Raw genomic sequence first — 25482 nt, forward strand, 5'->3', positions numbered from 1 at the left:
TTTAGCCTACCCGAAATTAAGTACCTCAGTAGCATACTATACAAGAAATCTTTATTTATACAATTTTGGAATACATTGTTTTAATAATAATACAGCATACATGAATGTTTGGGATGAAGGTGGGAGAGGTTCTCAAGATATTGCTGTATGTCTGACTAAACATTTAAAAAGACATGCGGCACTACATAAGCACGTTATAATGTATTCAGATTCTTGTACAGGACAAAATAGGAACATCAAGACAACCCTTTCTCTTATAAAACTTGTACAAGATTCTGATACTAATATTGACACGATAGACCACAAGTTTTTGGTTTCAGGACATTCATACCTTCCCAATAACGGAGAATTTGGAATAATAGAAAGTGCTAGCCGCCGTTATGGACAAATTTATGGCCCAAACCAGTGGATCGAAATAATAAAAACAGCAAAACGCAAGGAACCTTACTTTGTTGTTACAGAAATGAAAAATCCTGGATTTTTAAGCACTGCTGCCCTAGAAAAAGCTATTACTAATAGAAAAAAAACAACTTGTGGCTACAAGTTCAACTGGCTTAATATTAGATGGCTAAGATTTGAAAAAAATTAGTGTCCGACCGAAACTGGTTTTCCGGCCGAAACCGAAACCGAAACCGAATGTTCGGCCGTGGCTTCAGTTTCGGCCGAAACCGAAACCGAAACCGAAACTCACATGGTCAAGTATAAAATTTCTTAAAATACTGAAATTTGGTGTTTTTTACCATTATTTTGCATTAATTAGGGCATGAAGTGGAAACACAGTATATTAATTCAGTTTTTTGTATTGTAATCATTTATTTAATATAATATTAAAAAATCTTAATAACATTTTTAATACTTTTTCAAAGTAAGTTCTCATAGCAAAATTGTATGTCAGTTGACAATATAAATATAATCAAATAAGTAATTGTTACTGTTTCACTAAATACTAAGTTTTGAGATCTTTCTATTTAATACTTTGGATTGTACTTAGAATAATCATCAGTCTTTTTAGGTACCTCTTATAGGCCTAAAAATAATAATAACTAAAATTAGTTTTACACTCAGTTTCAGTCTCAACAAAAAAATAATCAAAAATCACATATTTTAAGATAAGATAACAAAGATACTTAACTAGATCACAATTAACAGGACAGTTATACTTAGGTATATTTAAAATTAAGTAACTCACTATTAAACTATAGTAAACAGTTAAATTGAAAACAATTAAAAAATCAAATATAAAAACTTCTTAATATAGGGTTGTTTTTTGGATTTTCGTATTATTAATACTCATAATTGAAAAGTCTTATATTGTACGCCATGAAAAGCAGTTTTTCTACATTTTCGCCATGTAAATTATTGCGACGATCCGAGTATATTTGGCCAGCTGCACTGAATAACTGCTCGCTCGGGACGCTGGTAGGTGGAGCTGAAAGATATTTTAAAACAGCACTTCTCAATATAGGATATGGACTGCAGTTCCAATAACTATATATGTCAGCATTACGTTGTAATAATGGCTCCGATAGGTAAGACTGAATCTTTTCTTTTAGAAAGTGTTTTGTGCCTTCTTCAGATTCTGTGGTCTCTGTTTGACTAGACGTATTATCGTGCACATCCCAAAGACTTTCTTTTTCTTGCTGTATGCTGTGAGCTTGCGGGACGCATGTTGAAGTTGAAGCCACAGAATCATTGGCGTTATCATTATCAGTGGTGCGGGATGATTTTTTGTTGCCTTCAGACTCGGTCAAGAAAGATATTAGCTCTGTAACAGCAATGTCTACTTCATTGGAATTGAGGTACTTAGACTTAAACCTTGGATCCAATAGTGTAGCTACCATCAACGAAGGGAGTTTTTTCACTGATGAAAATCTATTGTTCATGGACTCGTATAGTGAATTTTTCATCTTGGTCATCATTTCGTTGTCACTTTCATAGCGAACTTGCAATTTCCGGTTTAATAACGATATCAAAGGTATGACAATCGAAATGCATGCATTATCAAATGATAACTCAAGGGTGGCTTCATAAAAAAATGACAATACGGATGTGAGGTTCTTTGCAATGACCCATTCATTTGATTGAAGAGAATCAATCTTACCATGTTCAACAGAGTATAAGTTTACCGCATTTTTTTGTTCCAAAAGTCGTTGCAGCATCAAATAGGTGCTGTTCCACCTCACATCAATGTCTTGCACCAAAGCATGCTCTGGCAATCCACATTGCTTTTGACAGTCTTTCAATTTCCTGGTTGCTGGCTCACTGTGATGGAAATGGCCGACGATTTTCCTACATTTCTTTAGGAGGTCTTTTATTTCGTTTTCTGAAAATAGCGCTTGTTTTATTACGAGCTGTAGAGTATGTGCGACACATCCTACAGATTCATATTGATCACGCATCGCGCGAACCATATTAGCGGCATTATCACGTAGGACTAGAAAAATCTTGCCTTGCAAACCCCATTCGTTTACCATACTTGTAAATTTTTCTTCGATATATTGACTGGTGTGGTCTTGTTCTAGAACACATGCACCTAAAATCACTTTAAGACGTTTATCATTAACGATGAAATGAGCTGTGAAGCTAAGAAGTGAACATGTTTTACTCGCGTTGGTCCAAATGTCTGTAGTAGCACTTGCCCACTTACTCTGTGCCATTAACTCCTGTACTTTTGATTTGATTCTGTCATATGTTTGGGGCATTAGAGAAGTCCTAAAATATTTTTCAGATTTTAAGCGATATTTGCGAGTTCCTTGAGGGTCCCATAAATTAAGACGGCGGAATGCTTCACCTCCCACCAAACTATAAGGCAACATGTCCACGATAATCAGATCCATTATAGTTTTGTCAATCCTTTTTGTAATTTCATGATCATCAGGCCATAGTGCAACTTTAGGTTTAGAAGTCAAACTTAAGATAGTTGACTGTACAAGAGTTGACTGATCTGCGCTCGATTTTTTCAACGATGCACTCGAGTCTGTTCGTTTCAATTTTGCTTCACTTTTGTAATCATTCAATTCTGAGACACGTTTTTGTACTTGCCTGTATTCATGGTCATGAAATTTTGATAAATGCAACTTCAGTCCATGTGATGTTTGTTTTTTTGCTTCGTGGCTTCCTAATGAATAGCACTTGTTACATATCTTGCAAACAGCTTTTGATGTATCACTGATACTTTTATCAAAGTACTGCCAAATCGGATTTTTTATTTTTTCTCGTTGTGACATTTTACTCTGAAACAATTAAAAATAAAACCGTAACAATAACAATCGGACAATAGGTCATCGGAATGAAAAACAAATCTCGAATAAGATTACCTATAAAATGTAATTTATGAAATTAAACACTTCACATTTTTTATTTACTTACTTACAATTTCTTTTTTACATGTGGCTTCATTTGTTAATAACAACAAAACAGTTATTGACTCAATATTTATTCAATATTTAATTAAATATTATTTAATTAACTATATAAATCATTCAAGTACAGAAACAAAACAAAAACTTACATGTTATCAGTTCCATCAAAACATAACCTCCAAATAATGTTTCCGTCGGACGCACACGCACTGACTAAGTTTTATTGCATTACTACGGAGCTATCCGAACGGCACACGACGATTCCCGAACAGAGCCGACGGCTTACGACACAGCTTTGCCGCGAAAAACGAAGTTATGCGAACGTGCGTGACCTTGCGAGATAAGTTTCGGTTTCGGCAAAAGTTTCGGCCGATTTTGGCCGAAACCGAAACTGCAGCCGAAACTTGATTTTTGGCCGAAACTCGGCCGAAACCGAAACCGAAACCGAAAGTTCGGTCGGACATTAAAAAAAATAATCCTTTAGAGTTTCAATTTAAAGAAACATTGAATCCCGACATCCCTTTTTATAAAGTGAATTTGCATAAAAATAAACAAGGACGACAGCCCTACTTGTACAATATTCGACAAGACCCTCTTTATACATCACGAAGACCAGTGACCAACGCAAAGAAGAAAGACATGCTTGATCTTTTGCCGTATATTCCACCAATTTACCACCATTACTATAAAAACCTTCCCGTGGATATGCCAACTCGTTCAAGCACACGAAATGCCGATGAGCGTTCATCCGACGACGAAATTACTTACGACTAATAGAAAAATGTCAGTATAATAGTGAAGTAAGTCCAAAAAATTAAATTTAAGTGCAATTATTAAATTAGTTATTGTATTGTTTTCTAAATTACTAAAATTATTATAAACTTTACTTTGTAATGATCAATTAAAAATAGAAAAAACTACCTAAATACTTTTATTTATTTTCCTATACATTAATTTGCAAAAGGCTAATTATCTCAATACTAATGAATATGGAGATAATTCACTTTTACAATAAACGACACAATTATGTGTGTAATATCCTCCTTTTTTCTTGTTGCTCTAATATTGTATATTAATTTATGAGTGGAAACTTGATTGGCTTGTGATTTAATTTGTATTTGTTAATATTAAGACTTATTGTACTGTTTGTTTCCCAAATAAAATAAAATAAAATAAAAAAATATGTAGGTATGTACGTGTAGGTATTCAAATACACAGTTAGAAAGGTTCAGAAAAACATCTAAACTGTTATTTATTTTTTGTATAAAGCAGTTATTTTATTTCTTATCTACACTCAAGAAACGTACAGGTTTAATAATTTTTAATCTGTTGGCGAAATTTGCTTTAAGCGGGAAAAATAACATTTTCAATTTTATCTTTGACAAATTGACAAGGTTGTATTGTTTACTTAATATCTACTCACATTTTATTTCACTTGTCAATCGCTACGATTGCCTTATTTTCTAACTATTAAAGCAGAATATACGCAAAAGATATGCGTAACGTAGAAATAAAAGCAAAAGTCAATGATTTCGATGAAATATGCAAAATAGCCGAAAGTCTAAGCGGGGGACCACCGACTATTATTCATCAAAATGATACCTTTTACAAAGTGAATACTGGTCGTTTGAAGTTGAGGGTATACGCAGACGAATCTGCAACTCTCGTGAGATACGATCGTGATGATGAACAAGGACCAAAGCTCTCGAATTACGATCTCTTAGAGTTCACCGTGAACGAAAGGGATAAAATTAAAACATTTGACGATATTATGAAAAAATGTTTGGGTATACGCGGAAAAGTTATTAAAGAGCGGTAAGTGATCCTTGAATTTATTCTCGATTCACATTTTCAATTCAATTATTCATAATAATAGAAAATTACAATGTGAATTGTGATAATAAAGCTAAGTAAACATTTTGTTCGCTTATCTATACAAGATACAGGGAAATCATTATTTACGAAATTTTATATATGAATAGTGTTATGTCCAGTAAAGTAGTGTATTCTAACACTTCATTTATTTTTACTCCTGTCATAAGCACAACAACAATTATGGTACACACAGATTTCTGAGAATCTCCAATCTCTTCCAAACAAAACCTTGTCTTTTTGGCTTGAGTTACCGATGATGCTAGATTTAAACAGAAAGCCCCCTAATACTCCCAGTACTCTCAGGTTTTTTTTTGCAACAAATACTATTAGGTGATCAACAACAACAACAACAGCCTGTAAATTCCCACTGCTGGTCTAAAGGCCTCCTCTCCCTTTGAGGAGAAGGTTTGGCACATATTCCACTACGCTGTTCCAATGCGGGTTGGTGGAATGCACATGTGGCACAATTTCTATGAAATTTGTCACATGCAGGTTTCCTCACGATGTTTTCCTTCACCGCTGAGCATGAGATGAATTATAAAAACAGATTAAGCACATGAAACAGCAGTGCTTACCACTGGGCCATCTCGACTCTTAAGTGATGAGCAACAGCAATAAATTTAAACTTGATATTGTAGTGTGAAATTTTTGTTCTTCTTTACAGAAGATTATATATGGTAGACCAGACTCGCATACATATAGATAAAGTCGAAGATCTTGGTAACTTCATGGAGTTAGAGGTGGTTCTCCGTCCCGAACAGACGTTAGAAGATGGGCAAGCAATAGCCAAAGATTTACAAATGAAGCTCGGTGTTAAAGATGATGATTTAATTGATTGTGCGTATGTTGATTTACTGGATAAGAACTAATCCTTTTTTAATAATTAAACGATAAAAAAAAAATGATTTTTTGTTTCTGTCAAAGTAAAGAATATGTTCAAGCTTATTATGATCTTTTTAATCTTCTTGCATGATCTTGCCTGGTAGAGAATTTATTGTAAAGTTATTTAGGAAAAATAAAACATTTTTGTCAAACCTATTTGTTATAATTATTTTTTAAAAACTGTACTGCATTTAAGTGAAAGTAGTGACTATCTACTAAATGAAAGTAATAAATAAACTTATTTTTATGATTTACAAACAATGATATTCTAATAAACAGATATGTTATATCCATACTAAACAACAGAAAAAAGTGTGCCGCGCCGGGGACCGTTTATTTTTACATTTCGTTTAAAGTAAAATGTATAGCTTGATAAAAACAATAAGTAAAAGGGATAACTAGCTAGATGTTTTAATTACGCAAAACGTATTACTACGAAAAACGACCTAAAGGCAAACGTCCCAATTAGGACGTTTTCTAATCTTCACTTTTTGCGCGTGAATAACATATCTGTTTACTACAACATCATTGTTTACAAATAAATTTTTGCATATGATAAATTTTAATTAAATGAGTTATTATTGTCAAACTTATAATACTTTTATTTTATATGCTTTTAATTTATTTTATAAAAATAAATATTAATATTATTAGGTCAAAATTATTATTTTAGTTTAAGTGGAGAGCCAAATGCAATGATATTCTAATAAACAGATATGTTATATCCATACTAAACAACAGAAAAAAGTGTGCCGCGCCGGTGACCGTTTATTTTAGTTTATTTTTACATTTCGTAAAAAGTAAAAAGGATAGCTTGATAAAAAAAATAAATAAAAGGGATAACTAGATGTTTTCATTACGCAAAACGTATTACTACGTAATTATGGTGTATTACAACGTATTAGTAACTAAAACAACTAATGGCAAACGTTCCAATTAGGACGTTTTCTAGTCTTCACTTTTTGCGCGTTAATAACATATCTGTTTACTCAACATCATTGGCCAAATGGGTTACTTGATAGTACCTTGGCTCTGTACGAAATATTAACCATTCTTTATATCTCCAATTTGCCATTTACCTTATGAGTTTAAATGTTATGCATACAAGAGTTTGTATCCATAGTTACACTAATCAATTTATACTGGTTGGATACTAAAAATTTATATTTTAGGAGGATTTTTTTTTCGATTTAACATCACTGTACCGGTAGCAGGGCAACACTGAAACAGATTGTCAACGATATTTCGACACACTGTTGTTTTATTTAATGCCATCGTTTATTTATTATAAACACAAATAATTTCATTAAAAGGTTTAAAACTATTAATTTTATGCATACTTATTTAAATGTTGAGGGCGGCTGCCCGGAATTGGAGCAAAACGAGCTTCAATGCATTCATTTTTCTTAGTATATTCGGAATATGGCAGCGCTTACGATAATAATGGAAAGAAGGCCTAATACTTTGTATGGGGAGTGCCGATTCTGCTTGTTAAAAGGATATCATAGAGATATAATGAAGGAGTACTTCACGAACGGCACTCGTGAGGTGTACATCGACATTTTTATGGAATGTTTTAATTTGTATGTAAGTAAATATTTTGGTTTGTTATTGTTGTTACTTTCTCGATTAATAATGTATTTCATAGATGTATAACCTCTTTGATGTTAGGCTGCATATCTCGAGGTCTTTGGTCAAATCCTGGGTCGGCATTAGAATAGAATATATTTTTAGTAGTGCCATGAAATAGTGAACCTATAACTGCACTCATCTATGCACCATAATGATGTTGATTGTATGTAGGCTTGACTGCCTTTATAGCAGTACTGAGACAGACTGTAATTTCAATTGCAAATTAAAGTGAATTTTAATTCTTCTATCTTTTTAAGTTCCAATACCAATTTTAATTGATACATAAAAAAAATATCTTATTCTAATTTTAAATTTGTATTTGCTGTTTATTTTATTTTATTACTGTCAATATTCAATATGAATTGTTTACAATTTCACTCTGTTTGGTTATTCTGTTTTGATACTGGCTAGTGACAAATGTATTACATTTTAAATATTAAAATTCTGGTCTTGTGCAGATACAAAAAGGAATAATTAAAAAAAACTTGCCCAAAACAGATTAATTATAAAATGTTATATTTCTATTAATATTTTTGTTACAAAAATATTCCTGAAGGAGTAAAAATTTTAGTTATATAAGCTAAAGTTATTTTTGTTAGTTAATTGTTGAAAGATAACTCTTGATATTAATTAGTAACATTCTTCTTTATTTAAATTAAGCAAAGAATATATAAAGGGATACAGTAATTCCTGCCAATGTTTTCTTTTTTTTTGTCATGTTGCCCACTTCAAAAACCGTAGCAACAACACTTAATTCTAACTTTTACGTTTTCAGTTATCAACAAACAAACAATTAAGTACTCTGATATGTACGTCATGCATTCAAAGGTTAAGGGAGGCCAATCGTTTCCGGATGATGGTCGTGAACACAGAACAGCAACTGCTTGCCAATGTTCTCGACAAGGAGACTGTATTCATCAATGGTGAGAAATTAACTTATTAATTAATAGATTCCTTACAAAGTTTTGTATATATGTAAAGAAAAAGGTATTTTTCTTTAATATGAATTCCGCGCATCAACTGTCATTGAATGCGCATTGACAACTAAATTTTGTTAGCTATGAAAAATATTAATATAGAAGCAATAAAGAATCTTGTAATTTAGGAACAGACATTGTTAATAATAACATTAAATGCAGTTTATAAGATTATTTTTCTTAGGCTCTCTCTTTTTTTATTAGGACACAGTTAATGAAATAGAATTGAGTTTCTCTGTAAGAGAAGATTTATTGATTAATTAAAAAAATAAAATAAGTTTATATTGCTTTACAAAAAATAATATTTACGTACCTGTAAGTTAATTGTGTCCTAATAAAAAAGAAAGATCATAAGAAAAATAATCTTTTATATATACTGGAATTAATCTATGTAAGACAATTTAGGGGAAAGCAGTTCGACGACATTTTATGTTTTCCTAAAGGGGTAGGGCTTGCCTGGTTTGAACCCGCAATCATCGGTTAAGATGCACGCGTTCTAGCCACTGGGCCATTTCAGCTCAACTATGCATATAATTTTATTATTGTAAATAGTCACCTATTACCTCCTAAAGGAATATATCGAATTACAAATAGCCCTGTATAATGTACGGTTTCGTTTCAGTGGGCGACCTGGAAACCGATATGGACATCAAGCCAGAACATGGTCATCATTTGGAGGTGAAAGTCGAGCCCAGCGATTCCATGGACTGTGACTTTACATTTGACGATACAGATGACACTGGTACTGTTTTTAATTATTTTTATCCCATAATTCAGTGGCGTAGTTATCAGGGCCAGGTGGTGCAGTACACCTTCTGAAGCTAGAAAAACACGACCCTACGCACTAGATTTCATATTTGACCTCCATGGTCGAGTGGTGTGTACACCGGATTTCATGGGTACGCCACTCTGAGGTCCCGGGTTCGATTCCTGGCCGAGTCGATGTAGATTACAATTGGTTTTCTATGTTGTCTTGGGTGTGGGTGTTTGTGGTACCGTCGTTACTTCTGATTTCCCTAACACAAGTGCTTCAGCTACTTACATTGGGATCAGAGTAATGTATGTGATGTTGTCTAAATAATTTTAAAGGGTAATTATTAGTTAAACAGTGATGGGAAAGAGAGGGTGAGGGCCCGACTCTTTTTCTACGCACCGGGGCCCTTCCTCACCTAGCTACGCCACTGATTGAACTATCTGATTTAAAGCAAAAAATCAAAATGTTCTTTTTATCAAATAGGCTGATTAAAATACTCGTATAGTACGACCAAACTTAGATGTAGCATCGGCGAATTCAATAAAACCGATTATTGGTTGTGTACCAATAAAAACAGCTCCCTATCGCGCCACTCGACGCTATTCGTCGCTATAGATTCTCGCGCCAGTTCAACCCGAGAAAGCAAGTGCATGTAAATCTACGTGTCAAATTGACGAATATATTAGGTCATACGATATTACAAGTTACTACGTTTGTGTAAAGATCATATTCGCATTCACAAATATTGATAATTTGGGATAGCGTACTTAATTCGGATGTGATCGGTTTTACGAATTTTGCCCATGCTACATTTATGTCGTACTGTAATCGTAAATCCCGCCAAAAACATTAAATGTAAAAAAATGCCAAGTCTTTCATCGTAAAAAGTTTTTAGATCTCACAGAAGCCAAGTCCCATTCAAATTATTTTGTAGTTATAAATCAACATTTAGTAATAGTTTTCTTGTGTATCAATAGTTTTCTTTATATTACAATAATCATGGTGACTTGGCATTGAGCACAAATTAAAAGCTGCTTGCTCTGTTTTACTGACATTTACAATGATATGTTATTAACGCGCAAAAAGTGAAGACTAGAAAACGTCCTAATTGGGACGTTTTCCTTTAGTCGTTTTACGTAGTAATACGTTATAATACATCATAATTACGTAGTAATACGTTTTGCGTATTGCGTAATTAAAACATCCATCCATCAAGCTATCCTTTTTACTTTTAACGAAATGTAAAAATAAACTAAAATAAACGGTCCCCGGCACGGCACACTTTTTTCTGTTGTTTAGTATGGATATAACATATCTGTTTATTAGAATATCATTGGACATTTATGTTTTTTTTTCTTTTTTTAATTCAGAGCTAAAAGATGATGACATGCGCGACGAAATAGACGGCGAGGCTGAGTTACTGGCGAGGTTCCCCCACAGATACAAGCTGCCGACGAGGAAGACGCTTTACACGAGACCGTGCAAAGGATTCGCTATACACCTCGATATGCTGAGAGGTTAACACAATCTTAATTCAATCTATTGTCAAATATATATACCCTTTGTTATATTGCAAACGGTTTATTTGAATAGCGTAATGTAATCCATAATGTTATTATAGATGGGAAAATAACGCTTTAAAACTTTAAAAATTAAACCACAGAATCGATTTTAAATTAAATTTTGTACGGAGCTTAAGCTTAGTATTTGGCTAAACTATATAGAGTAAATGTACATAATTTGTTTATTTACGACATCACATTAGAAACTTTTAAAATTATCAGTGTTTCTTTACTATATTGTCCATGTATTACATACAAAAACCTTCCTCTCGAATCATTCGATCTATTAAAAAAAAACTGCATATAAAACCGTTGCGTAGTTTTAAGACTTAAGCATACATAGGGATATAGGGACAGAGAAAGCGACTTTGTTTTATACCATGTAGTGATGAATTAATAAAATTTCGGTGTACAGGTAAAAACATCCTCCCGAAAATGGTGGCCAAGCTATTGGAAGACGAGAGTGAAGACTCACCACGGAAAAAGGTCTACGTTACGGAAAAAATGGCTCAAATACAGAACACGACAACCGTTATTGAATTTTCGAATGTGACGGTCTTCAAGAGTAAAAACAGAGTGGGATTCCCCTGCTTCTATTGCAGGAGTTCCTTCGAAAACTTCGACACGCTGCGTGAACACCAATCGAAGGTGCATAAGAAATCAGAGACGAGAAAGATCGTCGCGCGCTACGGGACCGAATGCCTGGTCGTTTACGCCGACATAACGGACTTGCGCTGTCTCATTTGCAACGAAAAGTTACCAAATTTGAACGACCTCAAAGCGCACCTCGTGAAGATACACGATAAGAAAATACACCCAGAGTTCACGGATCGAGTGATCCCATTCAAATTATCACACAACAAACACCCATACGAATGCCAGTCCTGTGGATGCAACTTCGAGACATTTGGCTCGATAGAACGCCACATGAACGTACATTACAGGAACTACGTATGCAATCAGTGCGGTACGGGTTTCGTTACGAAATACCGTCTGAAGGTCCACATAAAGAGCATGCACGTCGGCGGAAGCTTCCCCTGCGATGTCTGCAAGAAGATCTTCACGACCCACCAGAAGCATAAGAACCACGTCGACACGGTACACAAGATGCTAAAGAGATTCAAATGTCCGAAGTGTCCCGAACGTTTCTCCGAATATTTCCGACGTCAGAAGCATCTGGTCGAAAATCACGGTTCTGCCCCTTTAAGGTACAAGTGCAATGTGTGCGACAAGGCCTTCGATAGGCGCTACACGTTGTCGAGACACATGAAGAGGGATCACTTGGAGGAAAGGGACTTCCAGTGTCAGCTGTGCGCGTACAAGTGTTTCACGAACAATGAGTTGAGGGTTCACATGATAAAACACAACGGTGAAAGGATACACGAGTGTTCGGTTTGTAAGAAGTCGTATGCGAGGAAGAAGACCCTAAGGGAGCATATGCGGATACACAATAATGACAGGAGATTCGCGTGTGCGGTCTGTGGGCAGGCGTTCGTCCAGAAGTGTAGTTTGAAGGGTCACATTAAAACGCACCATTTAGACTACAATCTGCCGTGATATGTTATTTAATAATAAATTATATTAGATACTCTAATTTGTTTTATTTTGCATGCGCTATAGAAGTCAGTTTGGGTAAGTATCAATTTCAAAAATATTTAAACGATATGTTAAGCTGCGTTCAAGTTTGAAGGGTAAGTAAAGCCCATTACACAATGAAAAATAATAAGATGCTGCTTACACTTAATGACTGTCAAAAATCTACCGCCGGTTCGGAAATTAACACCTCGGATCTTAGAAGAACCGGTGAAGAAAACGGTGTTGCCACAGCTGGATTCCGCTATTCCTTATTTCTTGTTCCTTATCACTTAAAGCTTATTTTTTCATTGTGTAATGGGCTTAATTGTAATTTCCAAAAAAACATTCTTGAATAACTCATATTATTCCAGCAAGAATATATGAATATGAAATTGTTATTAGAGTTATAACTGATTGTTTTGACGATTCCTCTCGGTAGAAATTATATTTAGTATCGATGAAAGCGGTAAATTCAATAGTTTAAAAGTTAACATGTGTCAGAATTATAAAATAGTTATTATTAAATTTAAATGTATCAAGGGAATATCTTAGTTAAGTTTAGTTGAAGGTAATATTGTGATACGTGTATCCGAACCACATTCCTCACACAGATAAAAAATAAAAAAAATCATGATGGTCGATAGATGCACTGATGCAAATAAAAATTGTTTATTTTTAAATAATATTAAGTTATAGTTATATTTGTTATGTGAAAAAATGTCGGTAGAAATCTGGAATCTTGAAAAGGATTTGTGTCGGTGCTGTCACACGGAGGGTTCGTTCGTCAATTTGGCTGAACCAAAAACTTATTTAGACCAAGTTGAAATTTATTCAGATATGTTGAGAAATTGTTTTGATATCGAGGTGAGTTTAAACGAAAACATCAACACATTTGTTGCTATTGGAAAAACCTATCCTATTTATGCAAGCTATTTGATAACCGGCATATATAACATAAAAACTTATACATTTGTTTTGATCGGACCTGAAAACAAATGCATAATTATTTCCTAAATATTAATCAATAAATTCAATTTTAAAGCTATTATACAACAATCCAGACATAAAAGCTTAGGATTTAATCACAAAACTGATAACAAAATAATCAAATCAAAATCAAATCACTCTTTATTGTACACAAGTAAACACATCACATTTAAGAAACACTTCTAGGCTAAATAATCATAACACAAACCATTATTTCATCACAGATAACTCCAGTCCCTGGAGAGCTTTGTGCAATGACGTATAAAATATGTGAAGCTTGTATATTGAGGCTTCGGTATGCTGTAACATTTAAAAAACAAGTCCAGGATTGCGAGGAGAAGTTCATGGAACTATATTATAAAAATGCAATTAAAGGTTTGTATATATTTATAGCAGAAATATAAACAAATATAAATTTATAAGCGGAAGAATAGCAGTTACTGTTCTAATTTTAAAAATACAATGTATCATACAGGATTTTCCTAGCATATGTCTTGATAATGATTGTTCTAAGTATTCTGTATGTGTCATTAATCTTCTGTACTACTGTTATTGGCAAATAAATATATGATTCTTATTATTTATTATTATTATTATTATCTTGAGATCTATCTCAGAGACCAGATAATCTAAGAACACACACATAATGTACATTCAATACTAGTTCCAAAGGAAAGCTAGTTTGGAACTAGTCTGTCAAGTAAAATTGTGCTTTTTATAAATCCAAACCCAGCTAGAATTAGATATAAATAAATTTATTTAACATAATAGATTCAATCTGCATAATTCCAAGTTGTACAATCAATCACCCTTAATTTTCATGATAACCCCGGTAAAAACCCCGGATTCTGACCACCGACTGCTCTCTTCTGTTTTTCTCAAACTCAAACTCAAACTCAAATAACTTTATTCAATATGGAAGCATTACACTTTCTTATTGATGGTCAATTGAAACACTACCACTCTTCCACTTTCTTCCACTTTCTTCTTTTATTTCTCCTGTCACCTCACAATCTGTCCAGTCATCCAATTGGTCACCCGGTCAAAGTCGGCTTTCTTAACCAGCCAACCACAATGCAACAGTGTTACCATCTCTAAATCAGAATATCATAATTAAAATCATCACATGCTTGTAATGGCTGGAGAGTTTTCATTGGACTTTCACTGGAAGATAGTCAATGTGATAAGGAATATGTTAGTCATCAGCAATAATGTTCTTATTACATTGTATATGTGCATGAAAGCAAAGGCACTGTGCAAAAATAAATGTCTCATGTATAGAGAAAAAAATATTATTTTGCCAATAATCATATAATCGCAATCATCGCCTAGGATGCTCGTGTTCTAACGATTGGGCCATCTCAGTTCTGTAATTGTTTGTATATATGTAGGGGTGTAATCTCGGAAACTGGAATTATTTTCACTGGTAGAAAGCTACACTATTCCTAAGTGCTATAGGGTATAAATTATATGAGTATGTAGTAGTTGCTAGTATTATATTTTATGTACTTCTTTCAGCTTTAAGCAATCAACTAAGCGCAAAGTCAGTTGTGAAAGAAGAATTACCAGAACCTTTTTTAATAGGTGAGTTTGAAATATTATCAAATTTTAATTGTAAGTCTTGTTAATAAGGTTGGTTTTTGAACGGATGGGTTTGGGTTTGTACTACCTTTTCTAACGTTATACAGGGTTATTGGTAACTCGACGTATATCCGTTAAGAGGTGATAGGGGTGACTATTTGCAATAATTTTAAACCCCATATGCATAATCATTCATCATATCAATTATTGCCGCCCCTACTTTTTTTGCAACATTTATGATTTGTGTTCTATAGTCCGCATTACATCGGCTTTTTCCCGTTATTAGTATGATTATAAACTAGGTGATGTTTCTGTCAGTTACTAGATTATTTATCCAACTCGCTATGTAGTGACGACGACGAGTATACGGATTACGGACGTAATGTGTATACATAATATAATTATAAGTATTTTTTTTTATTTCTGTAAGATAATAACAAATTTGGGCTAAATTTGCCGCCCCTCTAAATCTGCCGCCCTAGGCTCCAGCCTACTTAGCCTATTGGAAAATCCGCCACTGTCTGGAACTCAAACTATTTTCATATTAAATTCTATCAAACACTGTTTAGGAATTTAAGCGCGATAAAGCCAACAGGCAGTTTCGTATTATGAATACATTTGTATAATAGCCGAGATGGCCCATAGCCGAGATGGCCCAGTGGTTAGAACGCGTGCATCTTAACCGATGATTTCGGGTTCAAACCCAGGCAAGCACCACTATGTATATATGTGCTTAATTTGTGTTTATAATTCATCTCGTGAAAGCATCGTGAGGAAACCTGCATGTGTCTAATTTCAACGAAATTCTACCACATGTGCATTCCACCAATCCGTATTGGAACAGCCTGTTGGAATATGTTCCAAGCCCTCTCCTTAATGGAGGAAGAGGCCATTAGCTCAGCAGTGGGAAATTTACAGGCTGTTACTTTAATATTTGTAGATTTAATATTTGTTGTAGATATAGACATAAAGTATAGTGATAGTATGTTTTTGTATCAGATCTCAAAGAAGAGGACATATCACAAATGGATCATCACGACGAAGATGATGATGATGACGACGATGAAGACTTCGATTTAAAGGAAGACGAAGGTATTTATAATTAAAAAAAAAGCTATCGTTTGTTCGCGTTAAGAATGCAGTGAGTTGTCATTGTTTACCGGCCTGACTCTGGTAGTATTTAATTGTTGACGATTCAAAAACGCTTCTTTGTGAAGTTTACTAGAATAAATTGATTTGATTTGATTTTATTTGAAGATTTTCGAAGAAGAAGTAGGTAGAAGTCTGAATCTAGTTGTAGAACTCTAGTTGTATTTCATCTTGTCAATTGTTGTGTATATGTTGACTAGATCATATGTTCTCAACAACGATAATATATTTCATTGCAGACGAACAAAATACAGACGATGAAATGTTAATAATGAGCAAACAGAAAATGAAAACGAAAGATAAAATGAAAAATGAAAAGCCGAAGATGAAACGAGGCAGGCCTCGGAAGATCAAGGAGGAGAAACGCAAGGAGGCTGGGAAGGAGAAGAAAGGTATGTATGATAAACTCATCACAACAAAATCATTTAAGGCGGATACACACTGGCGAGATTCGTTTCGTGTCGAGATAGCAAGTGTGTACAACATAAAAATGTCCTTATTTAATTAGGCTCGTAAAGCACTTTTGAATTGTACGTATCGGTTTTGAAAATAGATTGTACTGAGTACCGGTTCACATAATGTTGTCTTAAATTTTCGCGATTATTACACATTTAAATAAAACGAATTATAACGGATGAATCGCGTATATTAATTATTTTTAAACATCCCGACGTTTCGAGCACTTTGCAGTGTTCGTGGTCACGGGTAGACTGAAAACGTCGGGATGTTTAAAAATAATTAATATACGCGATTCATCCGTTATAATTCGTTTTATTTAAATCTACTGAGTACCTTTTTTTATCTTGCTGTAAGAACGCCCCCACGTGAAGTGGGGGGGTATGTGGAATTCGCTGGTGCCCATGACGCTGAGAATTGCGCGCCGACACACCGGGATTGGGATAGCGTATAGAACGAGTGTCGTAAAACCGATCACTGCCGATTTACACAACCGATACAAATAGCTCCCTATCGCGCCATTTCGACCCGAGACAGCGAGTGCGTGTAAATCGACGTGTCGAATTGACGAATATATAAGGTCATATGATATTACAAGTTATTACGTTCGTGTAAAGATCATATTCGAATGAGAAATAAATATTGATAATTTGGCCAGCGTACTTAATTCGGATGTGATCGGTTTAAGAATTTCGCCGATGCTACGTCTAAGTTGTGTCGTCCTATACAAGCATATCGGCTATATAAAAGTCTATGAAAGAGATATTGACTATGATGATCGGACTTTTTCGTTCATTCATATTGAAAAAGAGTAACTACTGAGTTTCTTGTCGGTTCTTCTCGGTGGAATCTACTTTCCAAACCGGTGGTAGCTTCACTTAATTATTAAATGACGATTCAAAAGTGCTTGTAAAAGCCCGCTTTAATAAAGTATATTTTGATTTTGATTTTTGATTCGTAATCAGATGTTAATTATATCGTGACGTCACAACACGACGCGCGTATATGATTCTGGAGTAGAGTGGTTCGATTTAATCTTATGTATAAAAGCGATATACCACTCACTCTTTAAATCACGAAATCTCAGAAACTAGAACACCTACAAATTTGATATATGACAGGTGGGTTTCTTATAGGGTGTAGATAGCCGCGATAACGGATACTCCACCCCTGAGGGGGTAAAACGGGGATTGAGAGTAGCTGTGTTAGAAATGTCGCTTGGGTAGGTTAACAGCTATTTCTATATTTGGGTTTAATACGAGAGTTTTATGAGCTTATTGAATTTGTTAATGATGGATTACATTCTGTAGTTAAAGTTACGTTTTAAGGCTATAAATATTAAGGCTTTGAAATATAGTTCGCTATGATACGACAAAAGACTGCAGTGTGGACGATAGCCGTGGAGTAAGCTAGATTTGTAGCTATTGACCTAGCCTCAATTATCATGTCTGTGATCTTTTTAATGTTTACATAACTCAAGTTTTTTATGGTATATGTTGGCGGACGAGCATATGGGCCACCTGATGGTAAGTGGTCACCATCACCCATAGACAATGACGCTGTAAGAAATATCAACTATTCTTTACATCGTTAATGTGCCATCAACCTTGAGAACTAAGATGTTATGTCCCTTGTGCCTGAGTACTGTTATTTGGCGGTAGAATAACTGATGAGTGGATGGTACCTATCCAGACTAGCTAGCACAAAGCTCTACCACCAAGTATTTAACTTGAAAAAAAGAATATTCAATTCTATTTTAAAGTGGACTTTTTCAAACTTACGGTACTTACGGTATTTATCGAGGTATGTTCGTGTTACGGAAAAACTCTTATATAAGTAAGGTGTTGTGTAACTACAGGCACAAGGGACATAACATCTTAGATCCCAAGATTGGTACATTGGAGTTTTATGGACTGGCTAACACTTCTCACGGCATCAGTGTTTTCTGCCGATAGTAACCGCATATCAAATTGTGGCCCATGTGTCTATCTGCTACACATTTCCTATAAAAGAGGGTTAGTTTAAATTGAGACATTTTTTTTTAGACGAAACGTGAATTTTTTTATCTGTATTCGCGTATGAGGATTTTGTGTGTCTGGATATTTCTCGAAAATCCTAGTGAAATCATAGTGATTAGTACAAGAAAAGGAAGAACTATTGGGCGTTTATTTTACATTTCTAAAGATTCGAAACAGACAAAAATGTGGAAGGAAGCTTTATCACTAAAAAGTATTAAAGTAGAGGATACCAAGTTCTTGGAATCATCCCAAAAGTTATGTAATATAATGTTAATAAGAAACGCGTGAATAAAAGATGGAAACATCGATTGTTCTAAATTTAAAATTCGATGAAGATTCTAGAAGACAGCAATTCTCTTCGACTTCCCAAAAGATTGGAATATCAGATCGAAACCGTGGATAAATGTAATTTTTCTGTCTCCAGGCGATGAATCGACGCGTTCGTTCCGACTGCAACCGGGCGACTATAGGCGTGACGGAGACAAATACGCCTGTTGCAGATGCGAAAAGATATACGACAAAATGTGCTCGCTTAGGTTCCACATCAAGACGAAACACTACAAGATACCTCGGTTCACGTGTCAGTATTGCATGAAGGGTTTCATGACCCACGCTCCGTTCACGATCCACAAGCTACAAGACCATAACATCGACGAGAGGTACTACTGCAAAGCGTGCAAGGGCACTTTCAACACGAAAATTCAGCTCAGGAAACACATAAATAACTTTCACATGCTCGGCGAGAGGTATCAGTGCGATCTCTGCGACTACGAATCGTTCAGTTTCGAGGGTATGTACAAACATAAGTTCAAACATAAAACGTCCAAGGATTACCACTGTAGGTTCTGCAGGAAATCTTTTCTGAGGAAGACGACGCTGGATCTCCACGAGAGGATACACACTGGGGACAGGAGGAAGGTATGCAAGATATGCAGCCAGGCGTTCGTCCAGAAAGCGAGTCTGAACTACCATATGACGAAATACCACCCCGATGTTAATTTTTAGTTTGATGATGTATGTTGCTAGCTTGAATGAAAGTTTGAATTTAACAAGAAAATATTGTAGCCTAAGTTACTTGTTATATCAGTTATCTGCCAGTGAAAGTCCCGTCAAAATCGGTCCAGCCGTTCCAGAGATTAGCCGGAACAAACAGACAGAGAGACAGACAAAAATTGTAAAAAATGTTATTTTGGTATATGTATCGTGAGTAAAGAAGGGCTATTTTAATGTTACAAACAGACGCTCCAATTTTATTATATGTATAGATTTGTTATGTATAGGGACAAATGAACGCACATTTTTTTTATTTTTTTGGACATTTTTATACTGTGGTGATATTTTGTTTATATGTTTTTATATGTGTTCAATTTTGTTTAAGCTTTTGTTGTGTATCGGGCTGAAAACAATATGTAATATATAACTTATTATATGTAAGGTTTCATTGTATTGTTGAAGTTTCTGTTGAGATGTTTGGAAGTGAAATGGTATCATAGATGGTCCGGTATTTAAACTTACGTCCATTGGAAAATTGTGAGGGAAAAGGGTATATTGTGTGCGCTACTTGGGTATAATTCTTTAATTAACTGGATTGTAAAAGGTAATATATAATTAAAAAAAAAACAACACCAAATACTCAACAACGGCCTGTAAATTTCCCACGGCTGGGTTAAGGTTCCTTTTTAAGGAGAAGGTTCGGAACATATTCCACCACGTTGTTCCAATACTTGTTAGTAGTCCAACACTTGTGGCAGAATTTCAATGAAATTAGACACATGCAGATTTGTTTGAGATTAATTATAAACACAAATTACGCACATGAATATGCAGTGCTGCCTGCCTGGGTTTGAACCCGCGATCATCGGTAAAGATGCACGCGTTCTGACCGCTGGGCGTTTTCGGCTCTACCAAATACACAGCGAAAATATATATATTTTTTATGACATAGGATGGCGGACGAGCATATGCCCATATGCTCGTCCTGATGGTAAGTGGTCACCATCACCCGTAGACAATGACGCTGTAAGAAATAGTAACTATTCCTTAAATCGTCAATGTGCCACCAACCTTGGGAACTAAGATGCTATGTCCCTTGCGCCTGTAGTTACACTGGCTCACTCATCCTTCAAACCGGAACATAACAATACTGAGTACTATTGTTTAGCGGTAGAATATGTGATGAGTGGGTGGTACCTACCCAGGCGGGCTTGCACAAAGCCCTACCACCAAGTAAATTATATTTAATATTCGACACCATACATTTTTCTTCTTCAAATGTTAAATGGGACCAATTGAACACATACCAAAATATAAAAAGACTCATATCACTTCATAAATTTGATTTGGATGGAGTCCTGTATAATAACAAAATGCAACTAGTGTTATTATAGAAGGGTGGCCCATATGCTCGTCCGCCAACCTATGCCATAAAGAAAAAAAATAAAGAATGGCTGATAAATGGGTACCTAACGTTTATTTGTCCAAAACCACCACGCAATCAAATTCCAATAATCAACAATGTCATCTTAGTTTGATTTTGACATTTGTATGCAAAGATTCGCTTTTATATATATATTAATTTCCATTAAAAAAATAATACTCATTTTTAAATGAATATTTCTTATTAGTTAGCATAATATTTATACACATCAATAAATATGTAATAAGTTGTATAAACAATTATACGACCTCTGCCAGGTTCGATTTTCGGACGATTCGATGTAGAAAAATTTCATTAGTTTTCTATGTTGTCTCGGGTCTGGGTGTTTGTGGCGCCGTCGTTATTTCTGATTTTTCATAACACAAGTGCTTTAGCTTCTTACATTGGGATCAGAGTATAGTACAACACAACTTTGATGTCGCATCGACAAAATTCGTAATACCGATCACATCCGAATTGAGTACGCTATCCAAAATTATTAATATTTATGAATGTGAATATGATCTTAACACACACACAGCTTTCTCGTGTTGAACTGACGCGGGAATCTATAGCGACGAATAGCGTCGAGTGGCGTGATGGGGAGCTGTTTCTATTGGTTGTGTAACGGCAGTAATCGGTTTTATTGAGCCAATGCTACATCTAAGTTGTGTCGTACTATAGTGTATGTGATGTTGTCCAATATATTATGTATTTATTTATAGAAATTGGTCCTTAGGAAGCTGGATTAGTAAAGCCACCCATTTGTTAAAGTAGAATAAGTTGTGTATAACCCCCAACATCATGATTCTCTGGATGTTATAATTTAATACATGCTGAAATAAAATTTTAATTTTATTTATTACATGGCAAAAATGGTTTGAAAATTATTTACAATTGTTATTTTAAACAATTCCATCAAATATGTACATTTTATCATTGTAAATTTTTAGTATAGGATTCTACGCTTATATAATAATTATACTATATATTATAATAAAAATGTATATAAATATACGATATCAAATAAATGAAACAAAAATTTGTATTGTCTTTTTTTTTCATTACAAGCCGTTTATTATACTCTATGCCTTTGCTAATTTACATTTGACATTTGCTTTGGAATGTCACAATTACAGATTATATAATTTTAGACTTTAAAAAGTTGAAAAGAAATGTAACATAAAATCGTATTTAAATATATTACAAGGAGAATTAGTGTGACTTTCCGAATGTCATGCGTCAAGCTGACAGATGGCTTTTAAACTTTTTTTTTGGTAATACAGTCACGCGTATCATTGTTTTACTGTTTTTTTAATAATATTAGAAAACCAGAAATTGATTGAAGTATTTTGTTGTTAATGATTATTATTTTATATCCTTTCAATAAATTTCTTATAAAAGTTCTTTTATTTGTACCAAAAAGCCAAAATCACGTTCCACGGAGAAGACACGTTAGTGATTGATCGGTAAAGCCGAGATTGCATAAATTTGATAACTATAGGATAATTGTCAACTATCATGCGTAACTAATATGGCAACACTCTATAGCACGCGAATGTAGTCCCTGCATAATTGCATATGTTACTTAAAGTTACAGCCTGTAAATTTCCCACTGTTGGGCTTAAGCTCCCATTAAGGAGGAGGTTTATGGAACATATTCCACCACGCTGTTCCAATACGGGTTGGTGGATTGCACATGTGGCAAAATTTCGATGAAATTAGACACATGCAGGTTTCCTCACGATGTTGTTCCACTGAGTAGTGTGAACCCGAAATCATCGATTCAAACAACTAGGCCATCTTAGGCATATGAATGAATCGAAAATTATAGTTTTGTACAGTCGGGGTAAGAAAAAGTTCGTCACCTTAAGATCTATTTTTGTGTGCTCAGTATGAGCGATAATCTGCTTTGCCAATCGAGAATGACATATTGCGTCCCAATGATTTGACGGTTAGATTCAAAAGATAATAAGAGTTTACGAAATTCCTTTATCAAATAAAGGAATTTAAAAACTGACGAAGGTTTTCTTAATCTGACTGTGCAAAAGGGAACCAAGGAAAGTATTAGGTATAATCATAAAAATATATCATTTACAAGCGCCTTTGAATCGTCGTTTTACAATTAAGTGAAGCTATCACCGGTTCGGAAAGTAGATTCTACCGAGAAGAACCGGTAAGAAACTCTGTAGTTATTCTTTTTCAACATTTAAAAAATACAAACGAAGTTTCATATCCCTAGTGCATATATTCAGTAAGAATTTGAATTTACTATGATCAGATTTCGGGGCGTTCTCTTCTCTTCTTTACTCTACTAATACGAGAGTTTCCGAGACAGAGTTTCCTGAGTAAAGTTAATATATCGAGAATATTTACGAGTTGTCACTGTAGCCCATTTTATTTCATACAGAATTTGATTACCAAATAGGCCACAGATGGTAAGTTTGACCACCTCCGCGGTCGAGTATTAGTCGTACCCATGAAAACCAGCACACACATTTTCTCAGATACGCTCCTCCGAGGGACTGGGTTCGATTACAACAAGTCGATGTCGAAAAGTTCACTATTTATAAAAACATTAAAATAAATTTAAACCAAATCAAACACCATCAAGTAGCCTAACATTTCGATCTGATTTTAATTCCAGGCAAAGATAAAAGCATTGACGAACACTACACCCTAAAGGAAGACACGGATGGCTCCGAGCTGTTCGCATGCAAGACCTGTTCGAATGTCTTCAAGAAGCGCGACTTCTTCAAGCAGCACTACAGGCACGTCCACTTGAAGCAGCGTCCGAAGCTAATCGGCTGTTACTACTGCGCCGAAAAGGTCGCAGCGCACATGAGGGCTCACCACTTGGAGAAGTTCCACGGCGTTCCAGCTCCGAGCTGCGGGGCTTGCGGTAAGAAGTTCTCCTTCCCCTTCCAAGTCCTCAGGCACCAGAAGACCTTCCACATGGGCGAGAGGAAGTTCGTGTGCGATGTCTGCGATAAGAGCTTCGCGTCGAGAGGTAACCTGGCTCAGCATGAGGTTAAGCATTCGTCAGCGAGGCCGTTTAAGTGCGATTCCTGTGACGAGACATTTAAATGGAAGAAGCATTTGCGACGGCATATGATGACGCATATGAATGTGAAACGCAATTTGAAATAGATAGGCAGCCTGACAAATGGCCCATCTGATAAGTCATCATATCATGAATGCAATACCAATAGAACTAAGACGTTGTGACCCTAGTGCCTGTAATTCCACTGACTCACTCACCCTTCAAACCGGAACACGACAATACTTAATATTGTCCAGCAATACCTTGTCAGGTCGTGTTAGAAACTGGGATGGCATGTACTTAGTATGTAAGTCTTAAAAATACTGGTGGCGTTTTGAGGGTTGGAGCTTATCCAACATACTGTTCCAATGAGAATACTTATTAACTTATTATCTTTATTATAATATTATAAATGTTAAAGTAACTTTGTCTCTCTGTCTGTCGGTTTTTCGAGACCAAACTACTGAAATATGGTATGAAGCAAACTTGAACTCCAAGAGAGCATATAATCATCATCAGCCCTTTTTTGTCCACTGCTGGACAGGCCTCTCCAAGTGCACGCCACTGTGGTCTTTCTCCGGCTACTCGCAGCTCCTGTCAGCCGCCTTGCGTAAATAAGTATATTTGCCTAAGACGACAGACAGCTGAAATCCTAAAACGAGCGAAGTCGCCGGCTTATAATAATAATAATAATGATTAGGTAGTCCGTTTTTGTTTGGATAGAATCCCGCAAAAACGGATAATATAACCTCGTTAAAACGAGAGCATGAAAAAAGTTAAAAAAATAAATAATAATAATAAAGCTTTATTGATTCCATGCATAATAATATACTATAATAATTATTATAACATTCGATTGCAATTTAATACCCTAACTAGATTTGTTTACATTATAACAATTTTTTTTTTTAGTAATCTGATTTTCATAGATATAATTATTAATTAATTATTTTACTGTATGAACCCCGTTCGGGTAAAAGCGTCCCCCAAGGACTGCCATACTTCTCTGTCGTTAGCTCTTTCAAGCCAGCTTTCACCTGCGCACGCTACAATTTCATCTGCCCATCTGGCCCTTGGTCGACCTCTTGATCTGGTGCCTTTTGGCCCAGACCACTTTACTGACCGTAAAGTCCATCTGTCGTCCCTGTAATGGGCTAAGTGACCAGCCCACTTCCATTTAGCCTTCATTGCGAAAATTAAGGCATCGCTTACT

At 35.1% G+C, this 25482-nt stretch overlaps 4 protein-coding genes across 5 annotated transcripts; 3 read left to right on the plus strand and 1 right to left on the minus strand.

Annotated features, from left to right (window-relative positions):
* Positions 1 to 584: 584 nt before the first annotated feature.
* LOC124541585 (zinc finger BED domain-containing protein 4-like) lies at positions 585 to 3822 on the minus strand. The gene is made up of 2 exons (XM_047119502.1): positions 3512 to 3822; positions 585 to 3233 (listed from the first exon to the last, which is right to left on the minus strand). The coding sequence occupies exon 2, from the start codon at positions 3225 to 3227 to the stop codon at positions 1284 to 1286; it is 1944 nt and encodes a 647-aa protein (XP_046975458.1). The 5' UTR covers positions 3228 to 3233; positions 3512 to 3822; the 3' UTR covers positions 585 to 1283.
* A 905-nt stretch (positions 3823 to 4727) lies between these two features.
* On the plus strand, positions 4728 to 6182 carry LOC124541551. The gene is made up of 2 exons (XM_047119469.1): positions 4728 to 5177; positions 5902 to 6182. The coding sequence occupies exons 1-2, from the start codon at positions 4858 to 4860 to the stop codon at positions 6104 to 6106; spliced, it is 525 nt and encodes a 174-aa protein (XP_046975425.1). The 5' UTR covers positions 4728 to 4857; the 3' UTR covers positions 6107 to 6182.
* A 1159-nt stretch (positions 6183 to 7341) lies between these two features.
* On the plus strand, positions 7342 to 12634 carry LOC124541455 (zinc finger protein 431-like). Its single transcript, XM_047119353.1, has 5 exons — positions 7342 to 7706; positions 8527 to 8674; positions 9351 to 9470; positions 10853 to 10999; positions 11460 to 12634. The coding sequence occupies exons 1-5, from the start codon at positions 7542 to 7544 to the stop codon at positions 12599 to 12601; spliced, it is 1722 nt and encodes a 573-aa protein (XP_046975309.1). The 5' UTR covers positions 7342 to 7541; the 3' UTR covers positions 12602 to 12634.
* Positions 12635 to 13231: 597 nt separating this feature from the next.
* LOC124541458 (zinc finger and BTB domain-containing protein 47-like) lies at positions 13232 to 24672 on the plus strand. 2 transcript variants are annotated; one of them, XM_047119361.1, is made up of 6 exons: positions 13232 to 13483; positions 13831 to 13981; positions 15125 to 15190; positions 16187 to 16279; positions 16576 to 16728; positions 23874 to 24672. In XM_047119361.1, exons 1-6 carry the CDS (start codon positions 13337 to 13339, stop codon positions 24374 to 24376), a joined length of 1113 nt encoding a protein of 370 aa, XP_046975317.1. In that variant the 5' UTR covers positions 13232 to 13336; the 3' UTR covers positions 24377 to 24672. The 2 variants fall into 2 exon arrangements, with proteins under 2 accessions (XP_046975317.1, XP_046975316.1); XM_047119360.1 differs by lacking the exon at positions 23874 to 24672 and adding an exon at positions 19235 to 20134.
* The last annotated feature ends 810 nt before the right edge of the window (positions 24673 to 25482 follow it).

This window comes from Vanessa cardui, chromosome 28 (assembly GCF_905220365.1).
Source record: "Vanessa cardui chromosome 28, ilVanCard2.1, whole genome shotgun sequence".
NCBI lineage: Eukaryota > Metazoa > Arthropoda > Insecta > Lepidoptera > Nymphalidae > Vanessa > Vanessa cardui.